The sequence below is a fragment of the Calonectris borealis genome, chromosome 2 (assembly GCF_964195595.1).
Source record: "Calonectris borealis chromosome 2, bCalBor7.hap1.2, whole genome shotgun sequence".
Lineage (NCBI taxonomy): Eukaryota > Metazoa > Chordata > Aves > Procellariiformes > Procellariidae > Calonectris > Calonectris borealis.
The window spans coordinates 109464112-109486942 of record NC_134313.1 but is presented as its reverse complement, the minus strand read 5'-3'; the positions used below and the strand labels follow the sequence as shown (position 1 = coordinate 109486942).

The following is a 22831-nucleotide window of genomic DNA, read 5'->3' as shown; positions in this document are numbered from 1 at the left end:
CTGTCTTGTAATCAGGGTCTTTGTCTCAAGTCAGCTGGTTATGTGGTCAAGGGAGCAAATGATTAAAACCAGTTGAAGTTAAAAAAGGCCTATAAGAGGTATTTTTGGAAGTCTTTCATTACAGAAATGTTTCTGGGTAGGGTGCCAGCAGAAGATTGCTGCATCAGATCTGAAAGCAATAATACTAATGTTGCTATTAGGTAATGATAATGTTATATACTATAATACTTATATGACTTTGCACTAGCTTATGTGCTGAAAATTGGAACGGTGCAAAGTAGTTGCATTGTACATTTCCCTTTCTTAAATAATGTGATTGTCATCTTCTTTTCTTTTTCTCCCCTCTTTGTTATAGGGAGAAAATTGAATTTTAGTCATGACAACAAAGGCATATTCCATTATATAACCATTACACTCTCCAGGGATGGGTTTATAGCAGGCTCAAATACACAGGGAGGCAAAGTATAATGGCCTAACATCAGAGAGTATCGGTGTGCTGAGCCCCATGGGACGCACACAGGAGGGAACATGTTCACAGTCACAGAAGTTGATCCATCTTGTTTTAGCACTGATGTGATGCGAGCTGGTGGTAAATTTGCATGAGGTGACTTGCACAACCATCATTTGTGGAATGTTTTCAACAAAAATGCAGGTCTTCAGCAAGGTTAGGGTTGTTAGGGTTTTTTGTTTTTTTTTCTTTAATTCTTTCAGGATCTAGTATCCATCACATCTTATTCACAGAGTTAGAGAAAAACGGTGCTGAAGCTGCTAAAGTAGCACAATCATATTCATGGATTTTTGTTTTTGTCATTCAGGATTGTGAGTGGGAGGCTATTAGCATTGCTGCATGAAGTTCCACAGAATATATAAAAATGTGAATAAAAGGTAATCACTAAACATATTGTCAATATGTAATTGACAGTGGTTACAGTGTTTAAAGAGAAATATGGTCTTCTAATTGTTCCTTAGATTATAAGGATTACTCAAAATTGCAGCTATTCACTGAATATACCATGAATATTTTATTGAAGTAAGAGAGAGTGAATATTGTGGTCAGATAGGAACCTTGTCTGAATGATATGGTCTACAAGTAGCATTCAAATGCATGAACTCTGGCTTTTGTACAGCTTTTCTACTAACTATGGAAAGTGTGCAGGCATGTGTGAGTTTCTTTACTTACTGTCAAATTTTTGAAGGAGATAATGCTAACTGTTTGGTCAAGCTACTTTTTTAAGGAGAGCTGGATGAAAGACCCAAGTAACTAATACACAATTATTTTAATGCATTTAAACTAGTCTCTAGCTGAGTCCTGAGCATGTTTCCACTTTGTCACAGGTGACAGTCGCTGCTCACTGCCAGCTTGTGAAATGTGGCTGCAATATTGATATAGGCTGGATAAGCACTAGCAGGACATTCTCAAACGAGAAGGAAAGGGGAAAATGGGGGGAATAGAAAATCCATTCTTGTACAGTGGATCACATAAGGATCTAATGCAAGTAATTTTCAGATTATGCATCTTCCTTTTGTGTCCTTATGCTGGGTGTTGGGGGGACTTAAATGTTGTATGTTCATCATTCTAATATTGTTGCAAAGACAGAAAAGGTACAGCTTAGCTCTGTGTGAAAACCAAGAAGTTGTTTTAATCGTGCTCAAGATTCTTCCAGTTTCCACCAGTTTTCCCCCACTTCATGTTTAACGTGTAAACCCAAATATAAAGCATACTTGAAATGCCGTGCCTGATTTATAGCCTTGAAACTCCTCGTACATATCCCTGATGCAAAACCCTCAGTACTCTTAGGAGTAGCACTGACATATGTATGATGGTAGTTTTTAGGGAGCCCAGTCAGCAGCTCAGACCTCATATAATTGATCCTGGTTTGGTTAGAACTGAACACAGACTCAGCCAAAAGGTTAGTAATGCATTTTCTAATAATTCTGATTTGATATTTTTTTTGGTAGCAAAACTCAAACCCAGATGTGCTTTGGTTACCAGCTTTCCCCCAAACTCTTACAATAAAACTCTTTCCCACTTTCTCCTCACACCTCTCAGGAGAACCCTCTCTGTCCCACCTCTGTTTTCCTTCCTTTCTTTTTTATGACACAATCTTGTGATTTGCAGACGTCTTTTTTTCCAGAAGCACCATTTTTCAAACCCTTATCATTGTTCCTATCTGAAAAGGTTGCCTTTGAACAAGTGGGGCTGCTCCCTGTTCTCTGTTCCTGGGATACCACCTTGCTTTGCTCAGCTCAGTACAACTTTTGACGCCGGACGTTAACTCCTATCCCGACCCGGGGAAGGGCGGTTTGGAGTGTCTCAGTGCCTGCGGAGCAATACTCCCTGCTACAGCACAAACATGATGCTGCCATGTCTCCTTTTCATTCACTCTGTGCTACCATAGAAGAAAGGAAGCCACGTTCCTCACTGCCATGTAAATATTATATTAGACACTGCAGTGAGGCTTTGAAATGTTAATACCCCCTCTAACGCGGCCAGCTGACAGAGTGTGCTGGTTTTGTTTCGGTTGTGACTCAGGCTGTCGCAACAGGTCCTGGCAGAATTAAAACAGCTGTGAGCGGCCTGCAGGTTCCTGGGGGTAGTAAGGACATGTACTGCATTTTACAGCTACCATTTTGGGATCATTTTAACTGGTGGTTTAGAAGGGAGAAAACTACTTGGGGGGCGACTTTGAGGGATGGCAGCTGTTTTAGAAAACAATGGTGGAGCCCCGTGCTCTGCTCGTGGATGCCAGCTGCCACCTTGCCTATCAGCCCACAGCGGCGAGGTGTAAAATGGCTGACTTGCGGCAGGCTCTCAGCCAACACAGGCCCGGTTGCGGAGGCGCAGGAGCGCGCACGCCACTCCTCAGCCTGCAGCAGGGGTGGATGGGCTCCTGCCACGTCTCACCGCTGCAGGGGAAGGAAGGAGGCCGGAGAGGGGCGGTTTTCCACCTCGGACTGAAGGGATGCTTGGTCCCCTGGCAAAGGGGTGCTTGGTCTCCTGGTGAAGGGATGCTTGGTCCCCTGGCGAGGAGACAGGAGGGGGACAGGAGTGAACAGGAGTGGTCCTGGGCCACCGATTGGGGTTAGAGGGCGACAGGCCAGGATGAAGGAAGGGGCATCTCTTGCAGCAGCACCTTCAGCTGGGAGGAGAGACCCTGGTGATGACCGTCCCTCTACCTTCTCTTTCACCACCTCTTCTTGGGGAAAAGATTTTTTTTTTTTCCCCCTGGCCTTTTGTTCTCTGATGACTCCTTCGTGCCAGCCTTTCATTTTAATGATAGCATAGCAGTGAAACCGAGTCACATCAAGGCCTGAAGGTTTCCAGCTTTAATGTGTAATGAAATATAAAGAAACCTGGCACGGTCTGACACGTTCTCAGTCTCCTGAGAGAGGGACTTGGGAACTGAGCTCTGGGAATCAAGTTCAGACCAACCGTGCTTTCCAAAGCAATGAATTGGTTTGATTAATATTTTTTTTCCCTCCTTCATTTCCCATAGAAATTGGGAAGATTGACCAAGATATATATAAATACAACACTCCGGGATTCACTGGCTGCCTATCAAGAGTACAGTTCAACCAGATTGCTCCACTCAAAGCAGCTCTGAGACCTACCAACGCCTCCTCTCACGTCCACATCCAAGGAGAACTGGTGGAATCCAACTGCGGAGCATCTCCACTCACCATCCCACCAATGTCGGCCGCTACCGACCCGTGGCACTTAGACTCAGGTAAGCTGGGGTTCGTGCCACATTAGCTTAGTGGAGCAGTTCAGAGAAGAAATGCATCCACCTTCCTCCGTAAGGAAAAACAAAACTGAATGGATGTGATTGATAGATGACTGTAGGACTATAATCACATAGGAAATGCAAAGCTGGAATGAGAGAGATTTGCCATCACTTCTAAATGCAATTACAGGATGTTTTCTTTGCCTTTTTTTTAATATTCTGTTTTATTTTTCTTTTCCATAAGTCTTAAACTGTTTGAATGTTGAGTTTTGACCTAGCTGGTGTGATAGCACTTTCTCTGTATTGGGTATGTAGTCAGCAAAAGGTTGCAAGTACAGATAAATAAGGTACAGTAGCATTTCTTATGCTGTATTCCTAATAACTGAGTATATTGTAGTGAGCTTCATACAAAAAAAGTAAATCTAATTTTAGGCATAAATACATTTATATAAAGTGCTGATTTGTTTTCTGAAATGTCTGCTTTCCTTAGGCCATGTTTAATGGGAAATCCCATTAGTCATGACAGCATTCATCTCATGCTGAAAATGCTGGAAAACCAAAACAATTTGCTGATCCCAGCAATCTCATCCTGCTTTGTGACTGACAGTCTTTGAAAGTATACATTGTGCCTAACTTTAGAGGGTTATTTTCTGTCTTGCTTCTTGAGTATCAGGTAAATACTTTAAAAAAAAAATCTGTTCCCTTTAGATTTGTAGGGTCAGGTGTACGTTGACCCCTCTCTTGTATTTTGTCCTCATTCTGATTTCACTTGTAGCGGTGTAAATCAGAACCTGTCCTGGCAAAGTTGATGGGTTTACAGTGGTGTAAAATTAAAATGCTAGAGGAAAAACTGGGTCCATAATGATTTTGATACCGATTAGTCTTTGCCTATTGTATTTGGGGATGCATCCATCTGCCAGTTTTTATATGAGAGGGAACAGGTATATATGTCTTTCTTAGAAGTATGTGCCAAGGTTATACCTTTGGGTTTTGGATTTTTTTTTCTTGCAATGTCAAGGAACTCCTTGCAGCATTTCCTTTCAGCTCTTCTTCAGTAGAGAAATAGGGCAGATGTTTGTAAGGAGAGGCAGATATTCCAGGGCTGAGAGTCCCAAACATTGATAGAAGCAGTATCATGCTCTAAAACCTGTCATTCCCTCCTTGCTGCCATGCCATTGTAAGATTTCAGTACATCTCTTCCCTGTTTATAACATGCAATCTCCTGCTTGAATTTTTTCATCACAAATTAGTAGTCCCTTTCTTCTCTGAAATTATTAGGTCAGTTTGTACCTGCAGGTTATGTTCTATGCTCCTCTTTCTATACAAGCACATTTCCTGAAGGATACCTCACTGGCTTATGTCTTTAAAAAGTGTGCCATAAACTTCTTGAGGATGCACTGCTGCTGTGAATCTTGTGCAGCTAATGGGTTTTGGTTGTTAATTTTGGTTGGTTTCTTTTTTCTACACTTAATTTGACTGCAAGCTAGTAAAAGACTATGGTGGGATTTACTCAAGGTATTTGAACTGTTCCAAATAGCTCCTGATGTTAAAAGGAGGAGGTCCTGTTTGTCCTTGCCATGTGCTAGTATGCTTGTCCTTGTTGGCTCAGTCTCATCTTGAAAACTTTTGCTGAGTTGATTCAACTTTGTTGACCTGACAGATTACAAATTTACACATTTTCTTCTGGATTGATTGTAATACTCGGTCATGGAGCCAGCATGAAGGGTATCAGGGAACATACAGCATGCAATTAGGTTGGCTCAAGCTGTCTGTTAACTTCTGCCCAGTAAAAAAAGTCTCATTGCTATAGGCAGACTTGACTGTTTCAAGTCATGACAGACAGAATGCAGGTGACCCACCTTCATTTTTGGTGATGATAAACTTTAGCAAGACTGGGAGCTAGGGACCCCTCCTCTTGTCCTCTCCAGAGCTCCACAGCAGTAGAGGGAAAAGATCATATTGTTTTAAAGACTTCTAGTGAGGGACTGCTGTACACTGAAGGGAGCAACAATGTCAGGTGAGTTACGGTAAAAAGAAATTTCACAGCACGGGAGTGGTGTTTCACTGGGGCAGGAGTGAAAGGACATTCAGGTGTGGGTGAAAAATTCCTGACTTTCACTCTGGGTGACATTTCCATGATACAAAGAGGAGGTACCACAGCCACTCATTTATCAGTATCAGGTAAGAACAACTCCGTCTTTGTAAAAGTATCTCTGGTGGTCTGACACAGCCAGCTCTGTTTCAGTCTCAGGAAAAATATATACTGTAGACTGTGTAACCTTGCACACAGATGATCTGGATGACTGGTTGGGTTTAGTGTCACTTTGCATTATCAAATTGACAGTTTTCACTGACGATTTTTTTACGTTTCCCAAACTCTGCTAGAAGATTTTATAACACAAATTGTGTTGAAAGAGAAAATGGAAAAATCAGAGGTATAAGTAATGGTTCCCATTGGCTCCAGAGCTGGAATAGTCTCAGTACTCTCAGTGTGAATTTACTCCTTCACCAAACCAGCTGAAGGGGCGAAAACAAAAAGCTCTTTTGAAATTCACAGAAACACTTGTAGTGGTGCTAAAGCAAAAACCACACACACTCTGCCACAAAGAAATGGTTGCAAAGAACGTGGCTTTGAAAGCAGCAGTTACTGTCTACAGGGTTTCTCATTTCAAACATGTTTTTATCTGTTTGATAATCTAATTTTTATTGTTATGTCACCTATTTCATTTTAAATAGATCTTAACAAAACATGAGAGTTGAGGATGGGTGGTTTGTAGTGAAAAGAAAAAATCAGGAAAAATTTTGTGGGAAGTATCATAGGGTTTAAATCTCATTCAGTGACATACTTTACACTCATCCTGATTCATATTTTGAGTTAAGTGTAGATTTGTAGCTTTGCTTCTCAAACACAATGGAATTGAACATTCAGGATTGAAAAATGTTGCAGGAGGGGATCAAAGACAAGTATCTAAATAGGACAGATGCACCGGACAGCAAATGTAATGATCCTTTCACCTCTAAACTGCAGTGCTGGATCAGACCTTATGGATAATTACTAGATGTTAAGCAGGTTCTGCCTGACGGGTGACCTACATGAAATTACTGCCTGGACACCTTCTGCTAGCTGCAAAACATTTTGGGTGCCCTAACAGAGAGGCTAAAGGGAAGATCATAAAGACACACATCAGTCACTTGCAGTTGACCCTTAGAGACAAGTCCAGGGATTTATCAATAAGAAACCTTGTTGATTTGCTCCCCAGACAAATGGGCCATACAACTTCTCGGTTCATTGTCTTGCACTTTCTGTTAGCCTTGAATTCATATGTATTTCACATTTACAATATTAGTTCTTTTTAAATTTCTTTGTCATTGTAAAAATGCCACTTCCTTCCCTCCCCACCCCTGGCTGGCATTTTGCCATGCTACTGGGACATTATCTTAAACCATTATCTTGTTCAGCTTGTGAGTGTTCTTACAATGCCTATTCTTTTCCTGTTGCTATGGTGATCCTTTCTTGGTGGTGATTAAGTGCAGGAATTCAACAAGTCATTCTTTTCTAGAATGTGACTTTCTGGTGATTTAAAAAAGAAGTCAATAATCAAACCAAAGCAGATCATCACTATGGTTCCCTTCCTGTGTTTTCCTCCCATCCATATTATCTCAGTTCCTGTCAGACAATCCAGTTTGCCTCCATCAAAAGGAATGTAGAAAGGAGGCAAAAAAGAGCCTCATCAATGACCATGTATTTAAAAATTACATGTCTTACCTTTACATGTGATCTAAACCCAGCAAATTACCTGTCTGGCATACATTTCAAAACAAAAGTTATAACTGCATGCCTTTAACTATATTAGCATGCATTTTAATCCCTATTACTGTAGCATATGTAAAAAAAAAAAACTAATCGCCAAGGATTTTTTTTATGTCCCTCAGTTCAAGTTAGCTAAGATGTATGTCACTGATAATTGACACCTTGCTCATTGTAGAGAAGCAAACAAAAGCCCAAACAGATGATTATTTTTGTAGTAGATAAACTCCCACACCTAAAATGCCTTGTACTTAAAATCAGAAGATGCATATTAATTGGGGTGGCGTTGTTCAGTTTGGGAGTGTTTTTATCTAAGATAAAGGTTCTGCAGTTTACTAACAAAGTTTCCCTTCCAAACTTTTCTTATTTATATAAAAAGGATAAAAGAAACCTACTACATGTATGTACCTCTCCATTTTTAGGTAAAATGTGCTCCAGCTTGCCAAACTACCCAATCTTGAATTTAGTAAAAGCAAGAGATACCAGAAGAGGCAAGGTACATACAACAGTTGACAAACCATGCTTTAGCACTCTAAGCTGCCATGCACTATGTAGCTGCAAAATACATTTGTTCAGAATGGCATCTAGAGTATTTAACGCAAGATTTGGTTAAACCCATATTAGCTTCAACATATTAAGAATTAAATGGAGCAGGATTAAATGCTACGTCTGCAATGTTCTTCCAAGTGGTGTGACTTTTTTCAGGCTGTACATATGTAAACCCTAAAAGCTCTTTATTTTTGTAGAAGGTGAAAGGCCTTGCCTTTTAAGAATCAACAGCTTACTTTGAAACCTACATTGAGCATGCCTGGTAAAAACATTGTATGAAGACATGCACCGCTGTCATCAAGATTAAAACAGCTGCCTGCAGGATTAGCTCCCTTTTTGTTACAAATTCATCCCTCTTCCTTTAACAAGTGATGGCAGGAGAAGAGAGTGGGAGGGCTGAATACTGGCCATATGATCCACACTCACCTAATTGGCCAACTGATTACCTTTGTCAAGCGAAAGATAGCAGTCGATTTCTGGACTAAGAAAAACTGTCACTCGTGTGTTACTGGTGACAGTGCTGAAGGTCACCTCCTGGAGTCAGATGCCAGCGGTTGGGTTGCCATCCCACCCTCTGACCACTGGTACCCACATCTCAGAGGGCAGAGCGGCAGCATCTGCGGAGAAGCTGTATCAGACGTGCACGGGTACGGATGTGGCTACGGAGATGTGAAATAGCTCTCGCCCTTGTCAAGGGCATATTACAAATGACACAGTGGGAAGGAAGGATCAAAGGCGTTACTTGCTGGAGGGCGGCGATTCAGCCCTCAAAATGGTCTTAGGTTACAAACACATGAACAAAACGGTCATCTTCTGGCCACAGACATTAAAAGAGCCCTGTACGCATCAGTGAATCCAACAGCAGAGGATTAAAGCCAGTGATAATGTGTGTCTCTCCTCCAAGGGACGTCAGGGGAGCAGGGTCACTTCTCACAGGCTTCCTGCAAGGGGCAAACAAGTCCAAGCAGGAGGGATGGATGAGGTGCACTGCTTTTGTTCATGATGCGGTTTTACGCATCTAAATTTGATCTCCTAGGTGTTAGCAAAATTAGAAATGGATATGAAGGCAGTTGCTAGAATAAAATGATGGTCCTCCTTTTTCAAGCATTGCAAACAGGATTAGTTACCTCTACTGCAATCAGAGAATTATGCCAGATTCTCTCTTTGAAGTTATTGATCACTCGAGGTTTTTTTAATTAACATGGCATGTAAACATTGGGAGGCTCTTTGTCTCCCAGTAAGCTAGTTTAATATTTATAGTCCCTATACAAGAGACGGAAGATGCACTTGCGACCTGCCCTGCAGGCCAACAGATTCTTCCACTGCCAGATTTTAGTGCATTTCTGTGATCAAGTTTCCTCTGCTGAGAGTGACCAGCACTCATCCCCAATTCTCCCAATACAAATATTGTCTCAGAAGTCCATGGCCTTGACCTGAGTTGTTTTCAAACAGGAAGGTGGCATTTTTTTTAGGTAGTAGGGGATTAAGTCTAGCAGAAACTCATAGCTCAGTTTCTAAGCACCAAGTGTTTCTTGCAGGCAAGAAGGTAAGTGTTAAACATTGAGATGCAACAGTTTCTATTTTTCTCCTCCCCATCGAGCGGGGAAGAGCATCTGTCTGAAAATTTGGCACAATCAGTGTTTCATCCTTAAAGGGCTTAATTATGGTGCTTGAATTACTGTAAATCTCTCTATTGATTGGGAATAAAAATGCCTCCCTCAGTCTCATCTAGTTCCTTCACACAATTATGCATAGCTTTCTCTTGTCTTTAAGAATATATAATTTCAGTGTGAAATTTCTGACGCTCTGTCTAGTGTATCAGACAGCTGACAGACTGCCAAGCTTGTAAATTCTTCTGGCATTCATTGAGAGACCAGCATTGTAGCTATTTCATAAGCACTGATTTGAATGTTAATGCTTCTACCTAACGTCAAGACAAGAAGGTGATAATATTAAAAAGAGAGTGTTTTCCATCCTCTGCAAAGACTGTATTTTTTCCACAAGTACTAATTTTAACTAGGAACATAGGGATGGCATAAATTAGGAAAAAAATGGAGTAGGGAAGGAAGAATTTAGATGCCTGAGCACTTCATGTGACTGCCTTCTTTTTCCTTTACTTAGGCTGAAGAGCATTTCAGTTCCTGTGTAAGAGGTTATTCTAGATTACAGTCAGGTAATTACAGCTATTAAAGTTTATTTCAGATTTAAACTCTCCAGTCTGACCCATTCTTCATCCCCAATCCAAGCCTTTCTTTTTTCATAAGTGGATGAACGCTGAAAGTGCAGAACCTGATCTTGTTCCTATTCTGGCTGTGAGAAGCCCTTTCTTCCAATGACCTCAGTTAACAGAGTCCATCATTTTTTTTTCTCCTTTTTTGTAGCTGCCATAAGTTTACAGGCTTGTTTGGTATTCTTGTTCGCTGGGTTGGATTTTTTATTTTTGTTTTTTTTTGTTTCTTTCAAGTATTCCCTGTGGGTCCATTTTCAGCGATTAGCTATATACAGCTAGGCTTTGATCAGCACTTAACTCTACTGTTCCTTTGAGAGCACTGAAGCGTTTCATATTCTACATTAATTATAAAAGGAAGTATTTGTTTGTCTTCCTTAACAGGTGAAATGTAAGCACTGCTCATAAAATTTTCATGAAAGTGATAGCTTAGGCCGACATGACTAATACACTACCAGTTCTTGTCTGGAGTCGTAGTGAGACCCAGTGTCAGACAGACGTTACTACCAGGAATTAAAAGACAGATGAGTTTAGGTCTTTGATGAATGGGGCTGCTCTAATGTGCTGCAAATCAATTGGAAATTTGGCAGAGCCAGAGTAGTTCAAAATACTATTTCTGAGACAGAACTTGCTGAAGTTCAAACTGCAGATAAACACAATCCAAAAGTGATCCTAAATGTCTGCTCTGCTTTTAAAATAAGGAAGGAAATTCTGTAGGTACTAGTTACTAAATTTAAAAAGTGTTTTGGTCTTGGGTTCCCACTACTTTGTACAATTACTTGCTTGTGTGCAAAAGAAAGTGTAAAAGTTACTACTGGGAAAGTACAAAGGGGGAAGCAGGGTAGAATCACCTAACCCATCCCGACAGACAATGCAGGAATGTTTTCCCTGTTTCGTATTTCATCCAGGACTGATTTGGGGGAGTTTAAGCTGCAAGGATGGGTCTCCTAATAAGGCATAAGTTTTTCTGTCCCTTTGCTAGAAAGATTGCTTTTTAAGACCGAAAGAAAATACTGTACTGCCCTCTCGGACAAGCCATTCATAAAACTCCATTTCATCCTTTGCTTAAGAGTATGGACAACAAAGTTTGCCTGCAGAAGGGAATTAAAGGGCTGATAACACAGCCAATCCAGAAACAGCTAGCTTGACTGATTGGGTTGTCGACTCTGGTGTCTAGTGGTGAGAATTTGCATTGATCCAGTTCATTGACCGTGGAGCGTTCAGTGAATTTTCCCCCAGTGCTGCCATTGTTCATTGTTGGCATTTCCATTGTTCACTCCAAAATTCATGCTTTTTTTAATAGAAACATCCAACTACTCTTTCTTCTATAATCCCCACTTACTTTCCCACACTGTCCCAGGCATTTGCATACAGAAGGGCTGTTCAGAGGACAATGTTTCTATTAAGCCATCATTTCAGAGGGTTTTTTAATTTATACTCATTTCACATTGGAATAAAAAGACATTATTGGAGAGACTTCACACCAAAAATGTAAAAACAGAGGTTTTGTGTTTTCTGTCATCTCTGTGCCTGTGTCTCTCTCTTAGCAGAACTCACCAGTAGCTGTCAGTAAAAACACTCGAGATTCAGTGAAAAATTCTTAGGAAAAAAAGAAAAATGCCACCCTTCAAAATGTTTTTGATCTAACAGAACATATCTGACAAAACTTAGTTTAAATAATTGGTCCAAATAGCACTAATGTGTTGGAGGACTTTTTTGTCATTTATGAAGGTTTTTTTCTGGTTTTGTTTCCTCCCTATCCCTACCAGCCAAGAAGGTTGCAAATGATTGAAGAAATTAGTGGATTTTGATCCAGTGTTGAGAATTTCATCTTCCATATAATTTGCATTATTTGCGACAGAGAGAAGAAGATGACATTTTTAAAGTGAAAAGCCCTATTTTTCCTCTAAGCTGCATGTCTATTCTGGTAATTTCAGAATTGCTATATGGGTGTACTGTCTTCCAATATCCTGTAACTCACACCAAAAAAATTAAATCTGTGACTGTGAAGACTTCTATTTCCATAAAGACAGAAAAATAGTTCATATTAGGGATATACTTGTAACCCTCTAACACTACAGTTGAGGCATCACTAAAAATTCAGAGAGTAATGATTGAACCCATATAGCATGCTAGAACAAAAATGACCTTTTACAAACAATATGGTTAGTAATATCTTTTAAATATTTTGTGGTTGGGTAAGTGTGGGTAATTTTTTTTAAACTTGGAAGTGTTTAATATTAAAAATAACTTCAGCTAAATTCTCAGTTCTATACTTAAGCTGATGTCAGTGGGACTTTTAGTAAACTCTGTTAGCATAGTTTAATGTTAAACAGTTCTCCCTCAGAATCTGCTCTCAAATGCGTAGAAAAGCAGGAGTAGGGGTAGTTTTCCTCCCTTCTCTGTTTTCAGCTTGGAGAAGTAGGAAAAGAAATAGATGTATGAATTTAAAAAAAAAAAAAAAGATAGGAACTTTCAATACAAAATTTGCCCTGGCAGCATAAAAAGACACAGCATTTTTACACTGCTTCAAATTTTTTTCTTCTTTTTCTGAATTGCTGTAGTTTACTTGTCATGGGAGCTCTTCACAGAGCCACACTCAGGAGGAGAGCAGTGGGTGGGATGGGCATGGGCAGTGGGATGAGCAAGAAGGGCCCACTGGAGTCTATGGGCTGTGATGTTCACCTTTGATGTAGGGCTGTATAATGGAGTTGTTTACTCGTGCTCCGTCATTTCTGTGCGTGTGTTTGGAGTTTCTCTTGTAATCCAGTCCCTTCAGGAAGAGGAATGCGACTGTGACTGCACATTAGTTTCTGCTATCAAGAGTCAAGCAATTAGTTTCTGTACTTACGTCTGTAATAAGGAGTGCTCTGTAATTTCAAACCGTAGCAGTACAGTCTCACCTGACCGGCAGAGTTGACATAATTTGGCAAAACGTAGCCAGAGAGCTTGCTTTTGTTTTCCTCTGTGTTATGGTCCTGTAGAGAAATGTGTTACTGAGTGGATCTAGTGTCCAACACTTTCTCAAAATCCTAAGGTGTCAGTGAGTGTTTGCTCTCTTTGCAAGCTCAATTCCTGGATGCCTGGCTGCAAAACATAATTAAGAAGAAGGAGTTGTAGTTCACATCTTTGCTTTTATTTTGTTCTCTCACTGTTCTATTTTTAACCAATGTCTTGATTCCTGGGAGTTTTATATACCTCATGATCACCAGATCACAAGTTGTTCTGGTTGCTTCTCTAGTTCATATTTATGGGAAAACCAGCTGGTCTTAATAATGGGAGAATACCTCTCAAAACTGTGGACATCTGTAAAGCTGAAAGGTCACAGCAGCCTTGCAAGACGTGTTCGTTCTAGGCTGAACAAACTCAATTTCCAGCATTTCACAGCTTTCATCCATTGTTTGTTTTAGACCTGTGATCACTCCCACCCTTCCTTTTTTGGAGCAAATCTAAAGTGTATCTTCCTTCGTAGTGTGGTGTATTTTAGCTAAGACTTGCCCACTCAGTAAAAAAAATTGCTTCCCACAGCTTATATGTAACCTGCTGGTAGTGTATGTCAAAATGAGATTTGCCATTTACTTTGTACTTCTCAGTACTGCTCTCTAGCTGAAAAGTTTCCCTGTTTGGTTTTGGTTTTCCCCTTGCCTTTCCTGAATAGCCTTTTGCTCATTTCTCTACCCACACCCACTTTCTGGCCCACTTTTCTACTTTAACAGGGTCATTTTGCATTTCAATTTTGTGATTTTGCAAAAGGCTTTTATGTGGGATCCATTGTAAAAACTCTCCCTCTGAAAATGAGAGATGCAAAATCACGCCTACTATCATGAAGCAAAATTATCATCCTCTGTTAAATCAACCACATCTGTCATCTTTAACATCTAATCTTAATTATGGTCTGTTTATCCAGTCCCATCTCCCCATTCCCTTCAGTGAGTGCTGCTGTATTACAGCTGGCTGTGGCAATGACCATGCTGAGCATGCCGGATGATGGTGGGTCTCCTACTCTATTTTTGTGGTCATCTAAAATTTTAGATGTCATTAAAATGATGGCCAAAACATGGATTTTGCCTGCAGTCAGTCTTTAATCACCCTTTTAGGTGCTGCAAAGTTCCTTTAACCCCATTTACCCTGAGACTAGTAACAGAGAGTTGAAAAGTGCAAAACATAAGTTCAGACTCTGTAGATTTACTCTATGATTATTGAAACTACGGCCTTGTAAACAGCAGCCCATGAAAGAAAGAGAAAGCAAAGTATGCTGTGTCCTTTTACGTAAGTTAGCTTCAGGATGATCATGTTTGAAGCAAACTCGATGGCCTGCTGTGGGAAGACAGGGTGCAAAGAACAGCATCACCCACCTTGGATTCTGGAAGGGAACCAGATGAAGTGATATTCATAAGCCACAGATGAGCTTAGCATTTCCTGGTACAGTTCAATCCATCCCTACACTTGCTGTAGGTTTTAGGAAAATGACTTTGGTGTATCCTGATGCAAACCGATGGCTCTGTGCCACAGCTGCGTGAGCAGAGGATTTCAGGGAACTGGCAGCACGTCTCTTGGGCCAATGTGTACTGTTTTCCAGGGCAGATTAAAAGCTCTTTGCTCTGTTCTTTGTATTTTGATTCACACAAGTGAGACCCTGGCTGCTCAGAGGAACCTAGGTAAGATTAAGGAAAAGCTCCTGAGGTAAGGAAACCTTGCTGGTACAGTCCCCAAACCAGATGGGAATCAGCTGTTTGAAAGCAACCTTTGTAGACCAGGTAATAAAGGAGAACTGAATAGCCCTATTCATGGCCTCAGCTAACAATTAGGTAGCACAGTATGTAGACCAAAACTCCTGCAGTATCCTCCCCACACCCACCTTATATTACATTCACCACCCACTTGCTGTCCACAGGGGCTTTGCAGGGTAACTACATAGAGTAGCTGCAGCTCCGTGGCACCTATTTGCTGTGGGCAAGTCATGATTTGAAGCTGTCGAGGTACAAGTATCAGGCATTGCGAAAGGGCTTGCTGAGACACGTACTTAGAATTAATGTCACAGTGATAATGGAAGGATGTGAACAGGAAAAAGGTGTTCCCAGCTGCGACAGAGAAATGAAGGCACACACTTGTCTCTTAGCAACTCACTATGTACTTCATCTGCATATTATAGCCATGCGAGCTAGTTATTATACCACTGTGATTTAGATACCCATGAAACACGAGAGTCACTAGTAACAATACTAATTTTGCCTGGCCAGTCATTTTAAAACATTTTAGGAGTTACTCTTTACAACCTGTGAACAGGACTCTATAGTCTTATGTGCTTTTACCAGAGCATCATTATTACTGTTGCCCCTTTGTCAGCCTGTTCTAATGTGTTCTTTCCTCATTTAGTTCAGAATTTCAGCAGCAATGGAAGAAAGAATCTCGTTAGTTGTCTTCTTGACAAAGTTGCTTAATGATGATGACTAGATGCAATGGAAAGCAGCATTGGATGGAGGCATCAGGGCCAGTTCTAGAAGCGGCTCTCAGACAAGATCGAGGATGTAGCTTCATGTCATGCTTCATGTTCTTCATTATCCTGTGGTGTACTTCAGTGGCTGTTGAACATCATAAGCTGTGGTCTTCCATCTGCCAGGAATCCGTTGTAGCATAACTGTTCTGATGTGGCAGCTCGGGAGGGATCATGCTGCCATGAACAGCAGCTGTCCTCTTTCTTCACGCTTCACTAGTGCTGTGGTCCTCGAAACAACCTTTTAAAAGAAAATAAAATATACTATTCAGTTGTAAGGGAAGGGGGAACTGTGACCATCACTGATTTTAGGATTTCTTGTGTGGGGACACAGGAGAGCAACTCTAAACCAAGTGGCAAGTGGTAGGACTTGTTAACTGCCTGTGGTGCTGCTCCTATGGCAAGGGGCCTCCTTTTGGGTTAGAATGGCAATTTCCTTGCAATTTGGCAAATTGATGCTTTTCTGCAGAGTGTTATTTGGCTTTAGGATTTTCCTTGAGGTGTAGGGAGGGCAGGTTTAAAGTTAGGGTTTATTTTCCCACTGCCAGCCCTTCCCTTTCAGCGCTGCAAGGATAATATTATGGACACTGTGCCAAAATGTCTCTGCAGGAAACATTCATGGTCCTGCACAGTAAGGTTCTTCTTTGGAGCAAAATTCACTGATACGGAATCAGGTATTTATTTATCTTTTACATTTTTTAGCCTGGTTTGTTTCAGAGAGGTGCAGGAGTGCTTTTTTCAGAAGCCAGAGCACCAACAAATGTCAAAGGCACAAGTGCTGCTGGCAAAAACTGCTGGCCAGGCCCCCTCCACTGAGCCCTGAGAAATGCTCTCTTGTTTGTCCCACAGGCGACCAGCCAAAAACTAGCTGCTAAACACACAGCTGGTTCGACTCTCCCCCAAAGTAGGCACACAGAAGGCTACTCTAGGCCCAAACCTCTTTTCAGGCCACGTGGCGAGCTGAAGCCATTCATTCTTTTGTGCAGCTGCTTCATGATACAAAAGGAACTTTATTATGGATTTTACTCCATGCTAACAGAAAGCCAGTTGAATTCCCTTAGCCAGTTTTTGGGCTGTCTCCAGTTAAATACTTCTAACAACATTTTCTCTATTTCAAAAACAATGTCATAGTCCTGTGGCAAAGAAGGGAACGATTGCAACCACCCACCTAGCTCCTTGGGCTTGCTTAGTCACTGCAGCGTCTAGTAGCTATGTCCTACTATAAAGAAAATGTTGATGATAGGTTTAATTGATGAGATTGCCTTTGAAAAGCCTCTGTGATGTTTTCTGGAGGTTAAAACCAAGACCACCATCCCAATTCTACTTTAAACCTGTACTGATTCCTTCATCCAGCTCTGCCGCAAGGAGTCTCTCCTTTTTAGGTCGCTGGCAGGTGAGCGCTGGTACATCTGGCTGTGTTTCCTCTCCTCACCTGTCTGCTGGAGGCTCTCCTCTCCCACAGGCTCTCCTGCTTGCCATGCCTCAGCTCCTCCAATTCGCAGTCTTGCATCTTGGCTCCAAAGCACCTCCAGCAGCAGCGAAGCTGCCACATTGGGCTTTCTCCTAGTGTAGCAAAGGTGCTGGCACGTGCTTCTTTGGGTAACTGCTCTACAGCTCAGAAGATGCAGCCCCTCGCTTACCTTAGGCTGTGCAGCAGCAAAAGGGATGGCAGTTTTTCTTTGAAAGAGTTTGCAGTTGTACCCAATGGTGGTCACCCCTGGAAACTTCTGAAGCCTTTCATGGATAGCAGTGACAAAAGGCAAAAATCTCTGTAATAATATGTACGATCACACACATTTGAAAGAAGAGGTTTTGTTTGGTTTTGTGCTAAAGAAACTTACTGAATTTATGTTAGTAGAGTAACAAAATTACTTCCTGTATTAACAGCAATGCTTACTGAGAATACCTCCTTTATTTTAATTTTATTTTTATTAAGAGGAGGAAGCAAGAAGTTCTGAGGGATTAGATAATAGTGAAAGATTTTTTGTTTTCTTTTTCTTTAGATAAATATCTAGGGATCACCATTTTCTTTAAATTGTATCTGAGGATGTTGGATGTATTTCTGAACTACTGTGTGAAGTTTCACTGCTATTACAACATGAATCTTTAATTCCCTATTTACAGCCAGTGCTGATTTCCCATACAACGGTCAAGCTATAGGAGATGGAGTTAACAGAAACTCTGCCATTATTGGAGGTAGGAAAAATGTCTGCTTTTCTAAGATACTTTGCTGTATGACTGTGACGGCTGAATTGCAGTTGGTAACATATTCAAGCTATTTGCTAAGAGCTGACTATGTGGGAAAACTATACCTGAATGAAGTTAAATAGAAATTTGTGTAAGTCCGTTCAGGCACATGAAATGGTGAAATGCTTTGTTCTCACTTAGTTTGTCCCCTCAGATTCAGTTTATCCAGGTCAAAATACTGATATTCATAATCCACATATTAAGCATCCATGTGGGGAGCTACTTTGCAGTAGTTAATTATGTTAACGGAGTAATTAATTTATACGAAATGGCAAGGACACTTTTCCAGTTACAGCAGACTCAGCATGAATCTATGTCAAACGCTATTTGCTCCACCCTTGACAAAAATCCCTCGTGATCCTGCCTTGTTTTTTAGGGGCCAAGTTCTGCTATAACTTCTGTGCCAGAGACTCCCATTCAGTATGATAGGTGATACCAGAATTGGAATTTTGAATTAGCATTCCATTGAAGATACTCTGGCCAGCTGCCTCCAGAAACAAGGATCCTGATTAATTTTATGCACACTTGCAATTTTCTCTGGCCTCTCCTGTAGTATGGAAGTGTTGCACCATAACTCTTCTGGGACAACTTTGCCACTGCATCAAATTCTGAAGGCAAATAAAAAAAAGATCAGCCTAATAGCTTTCAGTCAGTTCTAAATTCATAAAAATGACATACTGGTGTGGTTTTTGTCATGTAAAACAACACTGAGTATAGAAGTACATGCTATCTAATGGAATTTCTTGTTTCTTTTCCCTAGCCCCCTCAAGGGTCTATGTTTCCATATCCAGGTTTAGATTAGTTGCTTTAGGTTTTATTTGCTATGTTATTTTTCCTTTCTCATTTATATTTTTATTACTACTTAAAATTTTTCCTTAATACTTTGAAACCTTACAATACTAGAAGGATAGTATTGCATTCATCAGAAAAATTCAGGCCACACCAGAACAGCCTGGCTGTCCAACGCATCAGTTAATGAAAGTGGCATAGCATAATTCTGGCTGATTACAAGATTTTTTTAACCTGAGAATTGTATAATGTCTTCATCCTGGAAGATCCTCATGCCTGTAGAGAACGGCCAAAAAAGGAACAGAGCTGTTTTAGCACATAGTTACCTATGCCTAAGAGGGTAAGATATATGAGACTTCTCCATAACAGGGCTGAACCCCAAATAGACCATTGCAGGGGAGCAATTAAGGATAGGTCTGATAACAAAGCAGTTAGATTTGTAATTATGTGGAGCCAGTGCCTAGTGGGTGGAGTGAGCCAAGCCAATTTTCAAGGACATATTGAGGGGCTATGATAGTCTATGATAGATCTATACGGCCATTGACTGGAAAGTATACATCAGTGACTCCATCCTCAAAGAGCTGTCCAGGCAGTGACATGTCACATTTCACCCCCATGTTTTGGGAGCACTTGGCACCCTCTGCCTCACAGTCAGCAAAGCTCACCTCTGTAAGTAGGTAGTATGTTGAAGTTTACCTATGGGATGAAAGTCACTAGCAGACTCCACTCTTGTGACATTTTGTATATAGTGAAAACTATATATAAATATTAGAGTAGTGGAAACCAAGCAACTGTGGTGATGTTTAACTGCCCAGGTAGCTTCGGCTCAGCTCGGAGGAGTTGTGGGATCCTTTCTTTGTGTCAAAATCTGTTGTTCTCCTCACTGGTGGCATCTTTTCCTTCCTCCTCTGTGTAGGCGTCATCGCAGTGGTGATCTTCACCATCCTCTGCACCTTGGTGTTCCTGATCCGCTACATGTTTCGCCACAAGGGAACCTACCACACCAACGAGGCCAAAGGGGCAGAGTCAGCCGAGAGCGCCGATGCCGCCATCATGAACAATGACCCCAACTTCACGGAGACCATCGACGAGAGCAAGAAAGAATGGCTTATCTAAGCCCACGGGGACGGGGCCTGGGGTGGGATATGAGCTGGGCCAGGGTGGGACTGGGATGACTCTTACAGTGGGGAGAGAACACTCTGCATCGGACGCTTGAGCACACGTATGATAAAAAGATCAGCACAACTGGAGGAGCAAGTGACAGGAAAATACCACTGAGACTGGAGGAAAAAAAGTATCTCAAGCATTTAAGAAAAAATACTTTTTAATATTTATTTACAGCAAATTGCCCCTTCTGTAGCCAAACAACTACAACAAAGAGCAGTTTTGCAGCTTCAGCATTGGTTAAACTTTTCAGTAATACCTGTCTATTTCTGTGTGTGTTTAGAGGTGTTCTGGATACCCGCGACGAGAAACGGGGCTCGTTTTTTACATTTTTTAAAAGCTGTTTAAAATGTGGGTAGTTCTGTCCTGACAGCAAGTGGCAGACCTCTCTTCCCAGCATTGTGTTCCTTCATGGCTGGCCACTTCCCCAGAGGCTGCCCTGAGCCCCGCACCTTGACCGTATCACCATTCATTTTGGTGGCGTTGAACCAGGGGTTCAGGGCTGGGGGTGGGACAGGGCAGTGAGGATTAATGCAAATCATACTTGCCAGTTTTAAAACGTGTCATCAGCCCGTGCCGACCCTGGCAGGATCCATCTTCTTGACCCAGGCACTTTGTTGATTGCATACAATTCTCATCAGCAATGTAAAAATACTGTTATTACGACTACTACTACTACCGGAGAGGACGATCATAAAGCACAGGAAGCTTTGGAGGTTTTTTTATTATTATTGTTACTTTGTTGGTCTCTAAAGGAGGATGATGCTGTGTGAGTCTGTAGACCTACTCTGTTCCTGTGTCTTTGGCTATGGCACTGGTGACTTGAGGCACATGCCAGTTTAAACTCAACTCTGCCTGTGGCATATTGGCATATACTGTACTTAGGCGTAAGCATTGTAGTAGGGAAGTAGAGCCAGACTTCGTTTGCTTCTGTTTCTTTTTTGTAGGCTGTCGCAGAAATATTAGTACAGCTCTAGTCAATGCATTTGAACACACGGGCTTCACATAATACTTTTTTTTCCAACTATAGCATAGCAATTTATTCTTTAAACGCTTTATTTCAGTCCCTTTGCAAGGAAAGCCTCTGCTGGCAGTGTTCGCACAGGCAGGAAGGTAAGGCGAAGGATTCCTGGAAATTTTGCCCAGAGAGCATGTGTGAAATACACAGCGCACAGTGGAGAGTTATTTTTTCAATACAGAGATTTACCTGAACTATTTTGCTGTCTTTGTAAGGCATTTTTAAGAATAGCAAGGCCAATGCCAAGTGCAGCATTGCACCCCATGTCCCCTCTCAGTCCAGGGAAGTTGTAGGTGTCGCCTGAGAAGCAGGCAGGCAGCTTGTAGGAAAGGCAAAGGGGCAGCCTGAAGACCTAATATCCTTTGATGGCAATAACCTAGCTTTAGCTTGCCCTCTGCAGAGGAGCATGGTTCTCCATTGTTCTGATTTGAGAGGAATTTAAGGCCTTACTGGGCAATTTTTGCAGTGGAACAGAATAAAGGAATGAATATATTGCAGGGCATTTGCTGTGTGCTGAAAGAACAGAAACAAAACCTTTAAAAGTATTTATGCTCGTGACAGTCCTAGATTTGCTTTATCTTTAAATATTGCTCGGTTTATTAGGCACAGAATTAATGCATTTTTCTGTACAAGAAAGATTTATTTTTCACCCAAATCTGCAATCTACTACACTGAGCAGTGCTGGCATCTTTAATTTCCTTATCTTTTTTGGTTGTACCTTTCATTATTCTAGTCGATGCTTCAAAATGAAAAAAAATAAAATCATGGAGGGGGAAGAAAATATTGGAGTCTTACCAGACAAGAAATTTATAAGCACAATTTGTCAGACAGACAAGGCCAGATAGTTTGGGTTTTAAGGACGGTAGCCTAGAGTCCTCTTCTGGATTCATTGAACATAGATATCAGAGCAAATCAAGCCCATTGATTTCCTCTGTTTATGGATTTGGAATTAGCATACAAAAAAATTGCCAGTTTCAAAAAAAAAGACTGTTTCTCAGATAACATTATGTGGCAGAGGGGTTCAGGTAGGCATAAAAATCACCTTTGTCACTCTTGTGCTCTGCAGTCTTTTGCCTAGCCTCCAGTATTAACCTCTCCCTCTCTTGTGTTTAACCGAGCAGATGAGTCCTTATTCTTGTTTAATTGTGGGTGTAAGATAAGTCTCTACCCCTTGGAGAGTATCAGCGTGGGATGGATCTAGCCTGCACCACTAACTATTCAGCAAAATACTTAGCAATCACAGATGTCTTTGTAGGATTGAAAAGGCATTCTCTTTTCCATATTATTTTATGTTTAATTTTATTTTAATGGTATCCTGAGAGACTAGAGTCCTCTGCTGCTTCAGGTGAGAGAGACAGACTTAGCAGCGACAGTGCAAATTTGCCAGACGCCTCAGCATGGCACTAGAGGGGAAAGATGTGCCTAACCGAGTCCTTGGCGAAGCTAGGGACAGTTGTCTGGGTTATGGTGGTGAGGCCTGTGACATTTATTCACTGATTTTCTAAAAGATTACCAGCTAATCTCCCACAACCCTTAAGCAAGAATTTCTGGAAAACAACCTTTGACCATTGCACAAGCAATAGTTGCAAATTAGTGTCTTAAACTTGAAAAACAGGTTTTAAATTTCTGAAATCAAGTTGCAAGCATCTGCATCTCTCCATTGACTGGACACCATGGACCTCTTTATGTGAAGTTCATTAGTGCTGTGTTAAAATGTTGATAATCTTCAATCTTGTCATTATTTTCGTGATATGGTCACTTTCATAACTCTAGAAACTCTTTTAATTACTAGGATTCTTATTTCTTCTTA

The 22831-nt window shown here is 41.1% G+C and overlaps 1 protein-coding gene across 1 annotated transcript in view; it reads left to right on the top strand.

Moving 5' to 3' along the window:
• CNTNAP2 (contactin associated protein 2) overlaps positions 1-22138 on the top strand; it is a 1268404-nt gene extending 1246266 nt beyond the window's left edge. The window contains exons 22-24 of the mRNA XM_075142928.1: positions 3498-3728; positions 17928-17999; positions 19756-22138. Of these exons, the coding sequence (XP_074999029.1) occupies positions 3498-3728; positions 17928-17999; positions 19756-19955 (503 nt within the window). The 3' untranslated portion in view covers positions 19956-22138. The remainder of the gene's footprint in view (positions 1-3497; positions 3729-17927; positions 18000-19755) is intronic.
• Positions 22139-22831: the final 693 nt, after the last annotated feature.